This window comes from Anopheles coluzzii, chromosome 2 (genome assembly GCF_943734685.1).
Source record: "Anopheles coluzzii chromosome 2, AcolN3, whole genome shotgun sequence".
Taxonomy (NCBI): domain Eukaryota; kingdom Metazoa; phylum Arthropoda; class Insecta; order Diptera; family Culicidae; genus Anopheles; species Anopheles coluzzii.
In genome coordinates, this window is record NC_064670.1 from 44,940,168 (window position 1) to 44,955,294 (window position 15,127).

General features: G+C 43.5%; 9 protein-coding genes across 17 annotated transcripts in view; 2 read left to right on the top strand and 7 right to left on the bottom strand.

Moving 5' to 3' along the window:
- Positions 1 to 2,001, bottom strand: part of LOC120949375 (histone H2B) — a 99,171-nt gene extending 97,170 nt beyond the window's left edge. For all 4 annotated transcript variants that reach the window (XM_040366639.2, XM_049607790.1, XM_049607789.1 and 1 more), the window contains exon 1: positions 1,347 to 2,001. In XM_040366639.2, coding sequence (XP_040222573.1) covers positions 1,546 to 1,920 — 375 coding nt within the window. In that variant the 5' untranslated portion in view covers positions 1,921 to 2,001 and the 3' untranslated portion in view covers positions 1,347 to 1,545. The remainder of the gene's footprint in view (positions 1 to 1,346) is intronic.
- Positions 1 to 13,749, top strand: LOC120953573 (uncharacterized). The gene is made up of 5 exons (XM_049607639.1): positions 1 to 538; positions 2,221 to 2,571; positions 12,560 to 12,758; positions 12,847 to 12,865; positions 13,066 to 13,749. The coding sequence occupies exons 1-5, from the start codon at positions 134 to 136 to the stop codon at positions 13,514 to 13,516; spliced, it is 1,425 nt and encodes a 474-aa protein (XP_049463596.1). The 5' UTR covers positions 1 to 133; the 3' UTR covers positions 13,517 to 13,749.
- The window catches only part of LOC120949361 (histone H2B), a 202,183-nt gene that overhangs the window by 97,170 nt on the left and 89,886 nt on the right, over positions 1 to 15,127 (bottom strand). The window lies entirely within an intron of this gene.
- Positions 1 to 15,127, bottom strand: part of LOC125906890 (histone H2B) — a 189,090-nt gene that overhangs the window by 97,170 nt on the left and 76,793 nt on the right. The gene's annotated exons all lie outside the window — the stretch shown is intronic.
- The window catches only part of LOC120949373 (histone H2B), a 164,805-nt gene that overhangs the window by 97,170 nt on the left and 52,508 nt on the right, over positions 1 to 15,127 (bottom strand). The window lies entirely within an intron of this gene.
- On the bottom strand, positions 1,136 to 14,933 carry LOC120949381 (histone H2B). The gene is made up of 2 exons (XM_049607803.1): positions 14,358 to 14,933; positions 1,136 to 1,346 (listed from the first exon to the last, which is right to left on the bottom strand). Exon 1 carries the CDS (start codon positions 14,929 to 14,931, stop codon positions 14,557 to 14,559), a length of 375 nt encoding a protein of 124 aa, XP_049463760.1. The 5' UTR covers positions 14,932 to 14,933; the 3' UTR covers positions 1,136 to 1,346; positions 14,358 to 14,556.
- Positions 2,130 to 2,847, top strand: LOC125906900 (histone H2A). Its single transcript, XM_049607819.1, has one exon. The coding sequence runs from the start codon at positions 2,203 to 2,205 to the stop codon at positions 2,575 to 2,577; it is 375 nt and encodes a 124-aa protein (XP_049463776.1). The 5' UTR covers positions 2,130 to 2,202; the 3' UTR covers positions 2,578 to 2,847.
- Positions 12,073 to 13,108, bottom strand: LOC120949386 (histone H4). The gene has a single exon (XM_040366645.2). The coding sequence runs from the start codon at positions 12,848 to 12,850 to the stop codon at positions 12,539 to 12,541; it is 312 nt and encodes a 103-aa protein (XP_040222579.1). The 5' UTR covers positions 12,851 to 13,108; the 3' UTR covers positions 12,073 to 12,538.
- Positions 13,874 to 15,127, bottom strand: part of LOC120949370 (histone H2B) — a 12,327-nt gene continuing 11,073 nt past the window's right edge. The window contains exon 2 of the mRNA XM_049607809.1: positions 13,874 to 14,210. The gene's annotated coding sequence lies outside the window, so the exon portion shown is untranslated. The remainder of the gene's footprint in view (positions 14,211 to 15,127) is intronic.

Below are 15,127 nucleotides of genomic sequence, written 5' to 3' on the forward strand. Positions count from 1 at the left end.
GATGAGAGAAAACAGGGGTTGGCAAGCGCATAAAAAGAGCTCTTGTTCGAGCAGTTTCCTCATTTAACGTTCAACTTTTGTCAAATAAACAAGTTCGCTCCGTGCTCAACGAAACCTACGCTCCCGAAGTGAAATGGCTCGTACCAAGCAAACCGCTCGTAAATCGACTGGAGGTAAGGCTCCTCGCAAGCAGCTGGCCACCAAGGCTGCTCGTAAAAGTGCCCCGGCCACCGGAGGAGTGAAGAAGCCGCATCGTTACCGTCCGGGAACGGTGGCCCTCCGAGAAATCCGTCGCTACCAGAAGTCGACCGAGCTGCTCATCCGCAAGCTGCCCTTCCAGCGCTTGGTGCGTGAGATCGCCCAGGACTTCAAGACTGATCTCCGCTTCCAGAGCTCAGCCGTCATGGCGCTGCAGGAAGCCAGCGAGGCGTATCTGGTTGGTCTGTTCGAAGACACGAATCTGTGCGCCATCCACGCCAAGCGCGTCACCATCATGCCCAAGGACATCCAGCTGGCCCGTCGCATCCGCGGAGAGCGTGCCTAAATCGTCCATGCATCCGGAAGCGGTCCCTGTCTAAACGGGGCATTTCCTTCTCAAAACGGTCCTTTTCAGGACCACCAATACTGTTGAACATTCCAAGAATTTTCTTTCGATTGCTATTATGAAATTGTACATTCGAATGCCTTCACGTATGTCGTTTTGTTATAACGAGGAAAGTGTGAAAAGGGGGAACATTTGTTTTAAATAATCAATTTTATGGGAGGTATTTTAACTTTTTATTGTCAAAGTTTCGCTTTTTAATAGGGCATCTGAGGATTTTGACTATATTGATCAATACTTTATTACCATCTATATTACCTATGACTATATTACCAACATCGCAGCTAACGACAAACTACGAACGAATAGTATGACTATATATTTTACAACAAATGTTCGACACAAACAGCTTAACTGATGCTTATACACACTTTAATTCAAACGCTTAAGAAGACGACCCTTCAATACTTATAAACAAGTTTAAAATCGAACAAATCTATTACAACATTTGACTCACGACACATAAGCTGCTATTGGTTGCTTTGTCGATAAATTATCCTCGTATGCGCGAGGAAAATTTAATTAAAAAAATGATTGTCATACAACGAGCGAAACGACTTCTATTCATAATTCATGATACACGAAACTCCATTTTCAATTTCACCTCGCAAGACGCTTCCAACCAGTGCAGACTTTTTTTAATGTTTTTTTAACGTGCTAAGGTTCTATTTAACATTAATATTTACAATGAACAACGCAGAACTTGTAAAGTTCGCAAACAAACTTAGGATATGGCTGCGTTTACCTGCACTAATGCCATTTAGTACAGGCAAACGCAACAAACTGAACAATAACGTTGACGAAGACGGACACCCTGAAATTAAAGCGCTAATTCGCTGGTGCAGATGAAACGAAGGATAATTCTTTGTTTGAATGCGGTTTGTGGTCCTGAAAAGGACCGATTTAAGAGAGGTTCATGAAAAGAAGCCAATCATTTCAGTGGCTTACTTCGAGCTGGTGTACTTTGTGACAGCCTTCGTTCCTTCGGAGACGGCGTGCTTGGCAAGCTCACCAGGCAGCAGCAGACGAACAGCGGTTTGGATTTCGCGGGACGTGATCGTCGAACGCTTGTTGTAGTGCGCCAAGCGGGATGCCTCAGCAGCAATGCGTTCGAAGATATCGTTGACGAAACTGTTCATGATGCTCATGGCCTTCGAAGAGATGCCAGTATCCGGGTGGACTTGCTTCAACACTTTGTAGATGTAAATAGCGTAGCTTTCCTTGCGGGTCTTGCGCTTCTTTTTCTTGTCGGACTTGGAAATATTTTTCTGGGCCTTGCCAGACTTCTTCGCAGCTTTTCCACTGGTTTTGGGTGCCATTTCGACGGAAAAATTCACTCAACACTGGGACACGATGTGTATGATTCAACGGGTGATTGCGTTCTAGAAAAATTCCGAGCTCTCCGATCGCTTATAACGGGCTGTGAGAGAGAAAACGTATCGTGCAGCTCGAAAAATTCCAAACGAGTATCGGGCAGCACGAATAAGCTGCTATATAAGCATCGATCGGGTCAAAATTGTTCTATTATAAAAAGACCCTTCTCAAGGAGAACATCGTGTTGTTCGTGATCCCTTACAAACGTACCCCAATCAAATCTAACCATGTCTGGCCGTGGAAAGGGAGGAAAGGTAAAGGGAAAGGCAAAGTCCCGTTCCAACCGTGCCGGTCTTCAGTTCCCCGTTGGCCGTATTCATCGTCTCCTGCGCAAGGGTAACTATGCCGAGCGCGTCGGTGCCGGAGCACCCGTGTATCTGGCAGCCGTCATGGAATACTTGGCCGCTGAAGTGCTTGAGTTGGCCGGAAACGCTGCCCGTGACAACAAGAAGACGCGCATCATCCCGCGTCATCTGCAGCTGGCCATCCGCAACGACGAGGAGTTGAACAAGCTGCTGTCCGGAGTAACCATCGCTCAGGGTGGTGTGCTGCCCAACATTCAGGCCGTGCTGCTGCCCAAGAAGACCGAAAAGAAGGCTTAAACGGTGTGACAAAGCTTCCTTCATCTCAAACCCAAAACCGTCCTTTTCAGGGCGACAAATTACTTTGCCAAAGACATTTTATTCGATTTATGCTGTTATGGGAGAACCAGAAGGAAAAAAATCCAGATATATCAAGAACCGTGCTTGAAACTGTGTACAAAATGTAAATGAAAAAATGTGCCGTCCTTTGGCACAAAACGCATCCCTTAATATTTTCAATTCTGTAACCTCTCACTACGAATTCTACAAAATGCAGCATATCATAAGCGATGCATAAGATTTTCCAGGTAGCTTGTTCAAGAGGGTTGGTTTTACCATATAAATGCAACCAGTGATACCTGCGTGTTGGCCTTTTTCTGAAAACAGTAACGGATACGTTTACCTGATTTATCGTTAACCACGGGAAAATGTTGAAAGGGTCGATTGTCGAAAAATGTTGGGCGTTTAGGTAGCCTTAGGTTCTCACAAAAGTCTGGCTTTCAATATATCGGGAAACGTTGACAATGGCTTTAAAAAAGTTGGACCAAAAATTAGGAAGGTTCAAATAAACAACCATACTTATTAATGTTTCCCTTCACCCTTCATCTTAATCACCAGTTACCCAAATTTGTGAAGCATTTTAAAGTGTTTCGTTGTTTGAAACAATAAAATGATTTGCAATGTAGGAGTGCCTATAAAATACAAAGTATTGAAATGCCCTACCGCATATGCAACTCCACATTCAATAACGCCGTCTAGTGGTGATCAAAGTCCCTGCAACCAGTAGTAACGCCATCTAAATAATTGGTAAAAGTAAGGCTCAGTGATCTACGTTACATATGAGAAGCGTTACATGCCTTTTAAAATTCCCAAGCAGTATTTTTGAAAAGTTCATAAACACCCCAAAAGCTTTCAATTTTAGTAACAGTTCCTATGATTAGAAAGTATGAAATATTAAAAATATTAATAAATTAATAATGTATATGAATGTAGGATAAAAGGGAAAAGAGTGCTTTATTCAATTCAAATTAACAAAATCGTCTTAGTTCTTCACGTGTGTTTCACTTCAATTTCCGTGTGCGACTGTCTCCATCCGCTGTCCGTTCACCGTTTCCCCGGTTAATCGAGTCACGCTGCTCTCATCCGAGCTGTCATCACGAACCACAGGGTGGTTCATTCGTCACCCATCCTACACGGCCCTTCCTGATGTTACATCCGGCCCGGATGTACCCATGGTTTCACGGCTGAGCAAGCCGTAGTCGTCTGCGATTTTCGTCCTGGATGGCTTGGATTCCATCTCTAGCCATTTTGCGTAGCTCGTCTCTGTCGTCTTGGAACGACTGTTGCAACTCTGCTTCAACCATGGCGCGCAACGTGTTACCGTCAGCATCTTTCATCTTGACTCCAACTAGCAATTCAAACGGACTGGTTCGGATTGCCCTCTGCCAGCTGCTGTTGATCGCCTTCTGCACCGCATTCACGTGTCGGTACCACTCTTCCGGTTTATCGATAGATAGCTTAGTCAAAACCGGAATAATGGTGCGATGTACTCGTTCCACTTGCCCGTTGCCTCTTGGAACACCTGTTACAATCGTGTGTAGTTCGATGTCACGCTCTTCACAATAACTCGCGAACATTGACGATGTAAAAGCTGCTCCTTTGTCACTAATTATTCGTCGGGGATCGCCAAAAACACTTGCGATGACTTGTAACTTCTTCACTACTTCGTCACCCGCCGTTGATTTGGTAGGAAATAGCCACGTAAACTTACTGAACGCGTCGATCACCGTCAGGATGTAATTGTAAGATTTCTTCGTCGACGGTATAGGGCCGAGATGATCGATATGAAACGTATCGAGAGGTACCTCGCCCTTTGGAATAGGGTTTAATAATCCCTCCGCTTTACCCCTCTTTTTGTCACCTAGAATACACTTCACACAAGAACAAATACACCTCTCTATCTTCTCGTCAACACTTGGAATGTAATAGTCACTCGCTAAACGTTCCTTGGTTTTTCTGATTCCGAAATGTCAATGATCGTGAGCATTCTTAATAACTTCTGCTTCCATCGAGATTGGCACGCACAATCTGGATGAAAAGACATCACCCTTATACAACACACCATCTTTTGCAAAATAGTCGTCGATTTCTTCACCACTGCACAACTTTGAAAGAATCTCTGCCAATTTTGGATCACGCTGCTGCTCTTTCCTCATACGCTCACAAATCGCTGTAGACACTGACATTACACTGGCACGAGATAGAGCATCCACATGCTTCATTCTTTCGGCACTGCGATGTTCGACTTCAAATTCGAACTCTGCTAAGACCACCATCCAACGACTAACCCTTGCGTTCGGTATCTTTGTAGCCATGGAATGCTTGAAGGCAAAGCAATCGGTTACCACTTTAAACTTTTGTCCCAGTAAATAGCACCGGAATTTCTTTAAAGATTCTACCACCGCTAATGTTTCTAGCTCAAAAGAGTGATAGTTCTGTTCAGCTTGGTTGGTTAGTCTGCTGTAGTAATAACAAGGATGATACATCCCGTCATCTACCGCACGTTGCATGAGCACTCCAGCCAATGCCTCCTTACTTGCATCTGTATGGATTTCAGTGTCTGCACCACTTTGGTAAATACGCAATACCGGATAATTCACTAACACTGATTTTATCTCTTCGAACGCAGCAATTTCCCGTATACCAAAATCAAACTGATTTTCCTTTTTTAACGTCATCGTTAAAGGACGAGCTATCTTCGCAAATCCCGGTATGAACTTACGAAAATAACTTGCAAGACCTATGAATCGCTGCAACTGCTTTGTAGTTTTAAGTTGGGGATACCGCTTCACTTTTTCAATCTGCTGCTCTGCTGGTTCGATTCGACCGTCATACACAACATACCCCAGATATTCCACGCGCCTTTGCAAAAACACACACTTCTTCCAATTGAATCTTAAACCTGCTTTCTCGGCCATCTCAAACACACGCTTCAAAGATGCAATACCATCTTGCTCACTCTTAGCTGGGATTATAATGTCATCCACAAACGTTATGATAACTCCTTCGTTTATGAGCTCTCGTAATGCAGAATTAATAAATCTGCAAAATGCATTTCCACTGGTGCACAAACCGAATGGAGCCCGACAAAACTCATATTGCCCTTCGTGAGTAACAAAAGCTGTAAACTTCCGACTATCTTCGTCTATTGTAACGTGAAAATAAGAATTTTCAAGATCCAACGTTGTGAAAACTCGAGATTCCGCCAATTGCTCTATTTGATCTTCTATGTTAGGGATTGGATATTTATCCCTAATCATCTTCTTGTTCAGCTCCCTGTAATCGATGCAAACTCTGTACGTACCATTCTTTTTAGGAACCACAACCACAGCACTTGCGTATGGACTGTACGATGATCTTACGACACCTTTGTCTAGCCATTCCTGTACCTGATCTTTAACCACACGCCTTTCTAATGGAGCAAGCCTACGAGGATTTTCACGAACTACACTTTCATCTTGTAACTTGATTACTAAGGTCTCGACCGATTGTGGGTTTTCGTTGGGATTATAACACTTTATCATGCACTCTATTTGTTCGCGATATTCTGAAGGAACCGTTAACTCTCCCACATCCGCGGCTTTTATATTGTAAATCCATCGTTCGTCGTTTTCTACCAATCCAACTTCCTCCACTTTCAAACCATCGTTCGTTATCGTATACTTCGTCGTTTGCAAAAAGTCCATACCTAACAACACTTTTGAGTTCATAGAATTCACTGACACTATAAAAACATCGACCGATCGCTTCAATTCGTCAATTTCCATACTTATCTTTGTTTTGCCGTGTGGTGTGTTGCAATTTCCACCGAAACCACGGAGTCGAAAACCTGTTTTAACTGGCACCATTTCACTAAACGGCAACTCATCGAAAAAATCTTTCCGTAATAACGACACTTCACTGCCAGGATCGACAAAAGCCACACAATCCATATTGTTCACTTTGATGCGCTTTGTGATCAGTCCATTTCGTTTTAATTCGGACACATCGTTCTGTTCCGCTGTTTTCACTGTAAGAACATTCGTGGTGTCACCATTGTTTTGCCTTGGCATGTTCGACGAATGTCGCGCTTTGTTCGGACATTCCTTCGCGCGGTGTCCGTATTCATTGCAAACAAAACACTTGGGTCCACGTTGTTTGTTTGCGCATGTACGTGTTTCATGTCCGAGATCACCACAATTGTAGCAACGTCGTTTTGAGTTTTCTTCTACTTTTTCCACCACGCGTCGCACTTGTTCTTTCTTCTTTTCTGTTGGCTCATCTTTCTTTTGCGCACGTTCCCAGAACAGTAGCTTCGATTTCAAATCTTTTATTGTCACAGCTTCGTATAAACTTGCTCGACTTCGAGTGTCCATTGTAACACCATCGACGATATATTCCACTAAACTGACTTCATCTAAATCGATGCCTTGCGCAATGCGTTGCATTGCATAGATAAATTCCAATACGGATTCATCTTTCTTCTTCTTACGCGTTGCCAGCTTACGGTGTACGTCATTCGCACGAACTACCGTACCGAACTCTTCCAGTAAAGCTGCACGCAACGCGGTATACGAATTGGTTTCGCGTTTGATCATCACAAAACTTTTCGCCACACCAACTAACTTTTTGCGCATCATTACCAGCATCTGATCTTGCGTCCAACGTGCCATCTTTGAAATATCTTCAAATTCGTTTAGCCACACACTAAAGTCTTGGGATAGATCATTCCCGTACGTTTCTAAACCGTCTTCAACATCACGAAACGAATACGGCGTGCGCACCAAATCCGAGTGTTCTGGCAAGACCGCTTCATCGTTTGTACTGCTACGCATTTCTGCGTCTGCAAAATTGTCCGTATTCATGGTTTCATTCATTATTTCCACGTTTCCTTCTTCGACTAGTCGCCTGGCCAACTCTTCTTTTGTACCCGAGGTAGCTAGTTTTCTAGCGGCGCACCTCCTAACTAAACCCGGACGAGTTAAATCGTTTAGCAACACGAGGATCTGCGCTTCGTTGTCCATTATGCGAATTTCACGAGAATTCAGCAGTTATCGACAGTTCCTAACGCCTTCACCAACACACGCGCGTGCCCCACACGCAGTATATACGTCTACCTCTTTCCACTAGTGACGCACACTTTCACACACACTCAACTCTTTCTCGTTGATTGCGTTCTTTAAACGCACGTTTTACACGCACTACGCGATGCTTTTCGTCTTTAATCGTCACACTAACACAAAAGTCACACTTCTGTTGTCCTTTGTGCAACTCGCGTCGTTTTTTGCGTATCGGTGTACCTCTTACACGCACTGTACTCAACTTTATCCTCTTTAACACACACAGGCGGACGACTTACACGCACTGCGCTTCTTTCCCTCTCTAACACACACGAGCGCACGTTGCACACGGGCTGCGTAATGCTTTGAACGTCTTAGCACATACAGGCGCACATCTTACACGCACTGTACTTAACTTCATCCTCTTTAACACACACAGGCGCACGTCTTACACGCGCTGCGTAATGCTTTGTATGTCTTAACACATACAGGCGCACGTCTTACACGCACTGTATACTTTTCTGTACGTCTTCACATACAGGCGCACATCTTCTACGCACTGTACACTTCTTTGCGCGTCTTCACATACAGGCGCACGTCTTTTACGCACTGTACATTTCACGCAACTCTTTTCTAATATCCCGGTTGAGCCCCCATGTAGGATAAAAGAGAAAAGAGTGCTTTATTCAATTCAAATTAACAAAATCGTCTTAGTTCTTCACGTGTGTTTCACTTCAATCTCCGTGTGCGACTGTCCGCATCCGCTGTCCGTTCACCGTTTCCCCGGTTAATCGAGTCACGCTGCTCTCATCCGAGCTGTCATCACGAACCACAGGGTGGTTCATTCGTCACCCATCCTACATGAAATATAATTATTACCTATTCAATCTATGTTTCCGCCTATTGTGAATAAACTTTACTGTAGGTGCGAGGGCTCTTTTTTAAATTGAGGTTAATGAAGGTAGTAAATATTTGTATGTATTTCATTATCCTGCTTTATCAATAGTTGGGAAAATAAATAAATAATCATTTTTAAAAGTAACCATTTTTTATGTGTAAGATTGTTGTTGGAAACTGTTGTAAGGTTTCCAACGGACTGTCAGCTGAGGCGATGTTTTGTATGTGCGCAAGCAGATAAAAAGGGAGAAAAATCGCGGAAACTGGTTCATTGCGGTCAAAAATACATACGAACGAAGATACGAAGGAAATAAAGGAAAAAACTATTTTTTTGGCGCACCTTAAGTGCTAGCCTAAAGAATTTACTTTGTTTTCTATTTTAGTTAGAGCGGCAGTTTCTAACATTCCAAAAAATTAGTTAGAACATATCGACGCTAATCACGACAAAATCGCGAATCGTAAAAATACCGTGAATCATTAACTGCCGATAGTGTTAAATAGAGAGTTGCTAGGAAGGAAAGGAATCACGAGGTTGTGTAGTGAAGCAGAATATCGATTTGGTGCAGCATTTCCACGGATTTGAACGGGAGTCTTACGGCTCGTTTATAACGCGTGGAGGTGTGGAGGGATCTTCGCTTGAGGCGGGCACGAGCAGGTGGATCACAAGCCGTGATGCAATACCAATAATGCAGGTGCGGGACCATTTCGCGACTGATTCGAACTATAGATCCAGGGCTGCAATAGTAACTACTGGCAACGAAGGTGAGACCTTTTGGCAACGAGACATACTAAATCGCTACTATCGGGAATTTATGCTTCGATTTTCGCAAGCGGAAACGCTGCGTTTGCAAGAGGCTGAGAAAAAGCGCAAGATCCACGAAATGCAACAACAAAGACGACAACGAATCAAAGAACTAGAGCGTGAATGGTGTTATCTCAACGATTGTGAGAGGCTTGAGCTCCAAAAGGATGAAGAACGGTGCCGGGCAACAAATCGTTCGGGCGCACCAAGTTTTAATCAACCGGGATACGAGCATATGCACAATTCGCAATTCGTTGAGAGGTATGATGATGAAAGGCCCGGAGACACTTCTTGGGGTCAACCCGCAATCCCACCGTGTATTGACCTCGACCGCGATGATGACGCAAAATGGAAGCACAGCGATGACATCACAACTACACACACAATCTCCGAGAAACGTCACTATCGCGCGACGATACACAATATACACAAATCTGAATCGTTCACTAACATCAACAACGCGATAACGCACACGAACACTGCTTTTGAGGATACGTTTATCGAAGCTCATCACCGACTCTGGCTGCGTCCTGATGGGTTGAAAGATGTTCCAATTGGCGTTGGGACCGCTATTGAAAGGCAAAAGCTGATCGTGAAACCTGAAGCTGAAAAACCATCGGAGTCAGGTGTCCACTCTGAACCCTGCTTAGCAAGCTCGCTCGATAAAGACATACAACGGCTAAGATTGAAACCGCGTCATGAGAAGCTGCGATTATGGAAGCGACGTTTGAAAGAGGAGACTACTTCGGGCGGGGGATCGAACTGTGTCCCACGTTCGACAGCGAAGGACAATTCTATCACGCAATCCAAAGGGATTGTCCCTTTCGTGATGGTTCTTGGTGTTATACTTTTCCGGCGGCAGTTTCATGGGACAACAACAGTGGTGTGGTGGTACGTACGGCTGAAACAAACACTCTTTTTAATTTCAGTTGTAATGGACAATAAACGATCGATGGGATACTTATATCAAATCACCGGAGCATTCCATGGACCAAACTAGTGCTGGGTTCAGTCGATAAAAAGCTGCGCGAGCATCCGTGCGTAGACCGCGTGTGAGGAAGGGAGGTGTGAGGTAGGCAGCGCACGGTATCCCGTATAGCAATAGTATCAAGATACACAGCGTGAACTTTAGGATGCGAGTGCTATCGGTTATACAGATACGTGCGAGACGAAACAATACGCACGTGTAATATGCGGCCGGGTTATTTTGCGTAGAAACAATAGTAAGGACGACAGGAGCCAAATCAAGTTGCAAGCCACCCCTTTGTTTAACAAAGCGGCTTAGATAGAAAAGCACGATTAACCAGCGGAAGATAAACAAACATCAACTGACAGTCGAGCTAGGAGTGAGAGACAGTTAACGTGATCTAGATCACTTGTTAGAAAGAGAGCTAACTGTATCACACTCGGGGGGACAATTTTGGAAACTGTTGTAAGGTTTCCAACGGACTGTCAGCTGAGGCGATGTTTTGTATGTGCGCAAGCAGATAAAAAGGGAGAAAAATCGCGGAAACTGTTTCATTGCGGTCAAAAATACATACGAACGAAGATACGAAGGAAATAAAGGAAAAAACTAATTTTTTGGCACACCTTAAGTGCTAGCCTAAAGAGTTTACTTTGTTTTCTATTTTAGTTAGACCGGCAGTTTCTAACAATTGTTATAATTATAATACGTGAAGTTGTTACAGCTCTGATTGCTGTTAAAAATGATAGCCTAATAGTAATAATATAATTTATTTATACTCATGAATTATCAATGAGTGCTATCTTTGCAATTACTGTTCTTTTTTATGTTTGTTCAAAAATTGTTGCTTTTCTAATTATCATGTAAAAAAACGATATTAAGATAATCTATTAATTTGCTCATCCACGGCGATTAAAACAGGTGTTCAAAAATGTTGCTTGGGTTTGTGGTAAACAGGCGTTACGCGTAACGCTAGCGTAACGTAGAGGGCTGAGCCTTACTTTTACCTCAATTTGCTTATCCACGACGATTAAACCAGGCGTTCAAAAATGCTGCTTGGGTTTGCGCTAGACAGACGTTACTCGTAACGCTAGCGTAATGTAGAGGGCTGAGCGTTACTTTTCCCAAATAATTCATTATGCGATCTATGAGGTCCCAGGGTGTTTGTCCTGGATAATAACTGGGAAACATTTTAATGATAACGGAAGCTGGGGAACAATTACCAAATGTACAAACCAAAATGTAAGCATCGCTAGCGGAGCATCGCTAAATCAGTATACCAAATGAAGTCAGTATCCCAAGAAAATATATAGCATTCAGTTAACAGCATAGATTTTGGAGGTGGAGTTAATTTATTCATGTTCATAGCACCCTGATAGCAAATCTTGCAGAAAGTATTTGGTGGGTATGAGTTAAATCGAATTAAACAGTTTTGAAGAGTTAAGCAATCGGTTTGATCTGATACTGGTAGGAACATTTTCATATCATCTGCATAAAACAATTTTTCGCAATCTGGTATAACGTAAATAACGTCATTTATACATTTTTAAATAGCATAGGGCCGAGAAACGTGGATCCCCGGACGTGTTGGTGAATGGTGCAGATAGAGAGAATGAAATATTCACTGTAATATGCCTATCACTTCAATAACAGGAGAGCCAATGAACTAGCGCCCCATTTACTCCATAGCTTGATAGTTTTGAAATAAGCATTGAGTGATTTACGGATTCAAAGGCAACATTGACGCTGTTGGCTGTTATAATAAATTCATAAACTTTATGTAAACGGTGTAGTTTTTTTCATCCGATTTCCTTCTTTTGATGAGTTATCCCAAGTATACATGAACGATGCGCATGTATAAGTCAGATTAGAGCTGATGCAAAAAACGGTATGATCCACGCGGCGATTATTGCTTCAAAAGGATGAGAGGTTTCTCTAAAAAAAAATATTTTTATAAGAAAATTTAGATAAAAAAATGCAAGAGAGAAAAATGATTCATTTTAACCAACGCTTCTATCGTTGCTTTTGCGAACGCTTCAAACGCATACGTATAAGATAAAAAATCACACTCACAACACCATTCGAAGCCATCATAGACATTTTTTCTCTCAAATAAAACATTTTAATGTTGCGAAAGACACAGCTCTTGAGTAATGTATTGTGGTCCTGAAAAGGACCGTTTGATTTGAGACTCCACATGGAAGTTTTATAGAGATAAATTTAACCTCCAAAACCGTACAGAGTGCGGCCCTGACGCTTCAGAGCATACACCACATCCATAGCGGTGACGGTCTTACGCTTGGCGTGTTCAGTGTAAGTGACCGCATCACGAATCACATTCTCCAGAAATACTTTCAGGACGCCACGGGTTTCCTCGTAGATGAGGCCGGAGATACGTTTCACTCCTCCGCGCCGAGCCAAACGGCGGATGGCGGGCTTGGTAATGCCCTGGATGTTATCCCGCAGCACTTTTCGGTGACGCTTGGCTCCTCCTTTACCCAGACCTTTTCCTCCCTTTCCTCTTCCAGTCATGATGAGCACAGGATTGTACGTTCACGATGTTCACACTTCAAATTGACGATCACGAATGAGCGTTTTCGAGCTCAACGTCCCTATTTCTACTTTTTCATCCACGCATTCCCTCTTGCTCTTAAGATGAGAGAAAACAAGGGTTGGCAAGCGCATAAAAAGAGCTCTTGTTCGAGCAGTTTCCTCATTTAACGTTCAACTTTTGTCAAATAAACAAGTTCGCTCCGTGCTCAACGAAACCTACGCTCCCGAAGTGAAATGGCTCGTACCAAGCAAACCGCTCGTAAATCGACTGGAGGTAAGGCTCCTCGCAAGCAGCTGGCCACCAAGGCTGCTCGTAAAAGTGCCCCGGCCACCGGAGGAGTGAAGAAGCCGCATCGTTACCGTCCGGGAACGGTGGCCCTCCGAGAAATCCGTCGCTACCAGAAGTCGACCGAGCTGCTCATCCGCAAGCTGCCCTTCCAGCGCTTGGTGCGTGAGATCGCCCAGGACTTCAAGACTGATCTCCGTTTCCAGAGCTCAGCCGTCATGGCGCTGCAGGAAGCCAGCGAGGCGTACCTGGTTGGTCTGTTCGAAGACACGAATCTGTGCGCCATCCACGCCAAGCGCGTCACCATCATGCCCAAGGACATCCAGCTGGCCCGTCGCATCCGCGGAGAGCGTGCCTAAATCGTCCATGCATCCGGAAGCGGTCCCTGTCTAAACGGGGCATTTCCTTCTCAAAACGGTCCTTTTCAGGACCACCAATACTGTTGAACATTCCAAGAATTTTCTTTCGATTGCTATTATGAAATTGTACATACGAATGCAAGCCTTCACGCATGTCGTTTTGTTATAACGAGGAAAGTGTGAAAAGGGGGAAAATTTGTTTTAAATAATCAATGTTATGGGAGGTATTTTAACTTTTTCTTGTCAAAGTTTCGCTTTTTAATAGGGCATCTGAGGATTTTGACTTTATTGATCCATACTTTATTACCATCTATATAACCTATGGCTATTATACCAACATCGCTGCTTACAACAAACTACGAACGAATAGTATGACTATATATTTTACAACAAATGTTCAACTCAAACACCTTAACTGATGCTTATACAAACGTGAATTAAAATGCTCAAGAAGACGACCCTTCAATACTTATTAGCAAGTTTAAAATCGAGCAAATCTATTACAACATTTGACTCACGACACATAAGCTGCTATTGGTTGCTTTGTCGATAAATTATCCTCGTATGCGCGAGGAAAATTTAATTTAAAAAAATGATTGTCATACAACGAGCGAAACGACTTCTATTCATAATTCATGATACACGAAACTCCATTTTCAATTTCACCTCGCAAGACGCTTCCAACCAGTGCGGACTTTTTTTATGTTTTTTTTTAAACGTGCTAAGGTTCTATTTAACATTAATATTTACAATGAACAACGCAGAACTTTAATGTCAATGTTGTTTCCAATGATGTGGATGACATAGTTCGCAAACAAACTTAGGATATGGCTGTGTTTACCTGCACTAATACCATTTAGTACAGGCAAACGCAACAAACTGAACAATAACGTTGACGAAGACGGACACCCTGAAATTAAAGCGCTAATTCGCTGGTGCAGATGAAACGAAGGATAATTCTTTGTTTGAATGCGGTTTGTGGTCCTGAAAAGGACCGATTTAAGAGAGGTTCATGAAAAGAAGCCAATCATTTCAGTGGCTTACTTCGAGCTGGTGTACTTTGTGACAGCCTTCGTTCCTTCGGAGACGGCGTGCTTGGCAAGCTCACCAGGCAGCAGCAGACGAACAGCGGTTTGGATTTCGCGGGACGTGATCGTCGAACGCTTGTTGTAGTGCGCCAAGCGGGATGCCTCAGCAGCAATGCGTTCGAAGATATCGTTGACGAAACTGTTCATGATGCTCATGGCCTTCGAAGAGATGCCAGTATCCGGGTGGACTTGCTTCAACACTTTGTAGATGTAAATAGCGTAGCTTTCCTTGCGGGTCTTGCGCTTCTTTTTCTTGTCGGACTTGGAAATATTTTTCTGGGCCTTGCCAGACTTCTTCGCAGCTTTTCCACTGGTTTTGGGTGCCATTTCGACGGAAAAATTCACTCAACACTGGGACACGATGTGTATGATTCAACGGGTGATTGCGTTCTAGAAAAATTCCGAGCTCTCCGATCGCTTATAACGGGCTGTGAGAGAGAAAACGTATCGTGCAGCTCGAAAAATTCCAAACGAGTATCGGGCAGCACGAATAAGCTGCTATATAAGCATCGGTCGGGTCAAA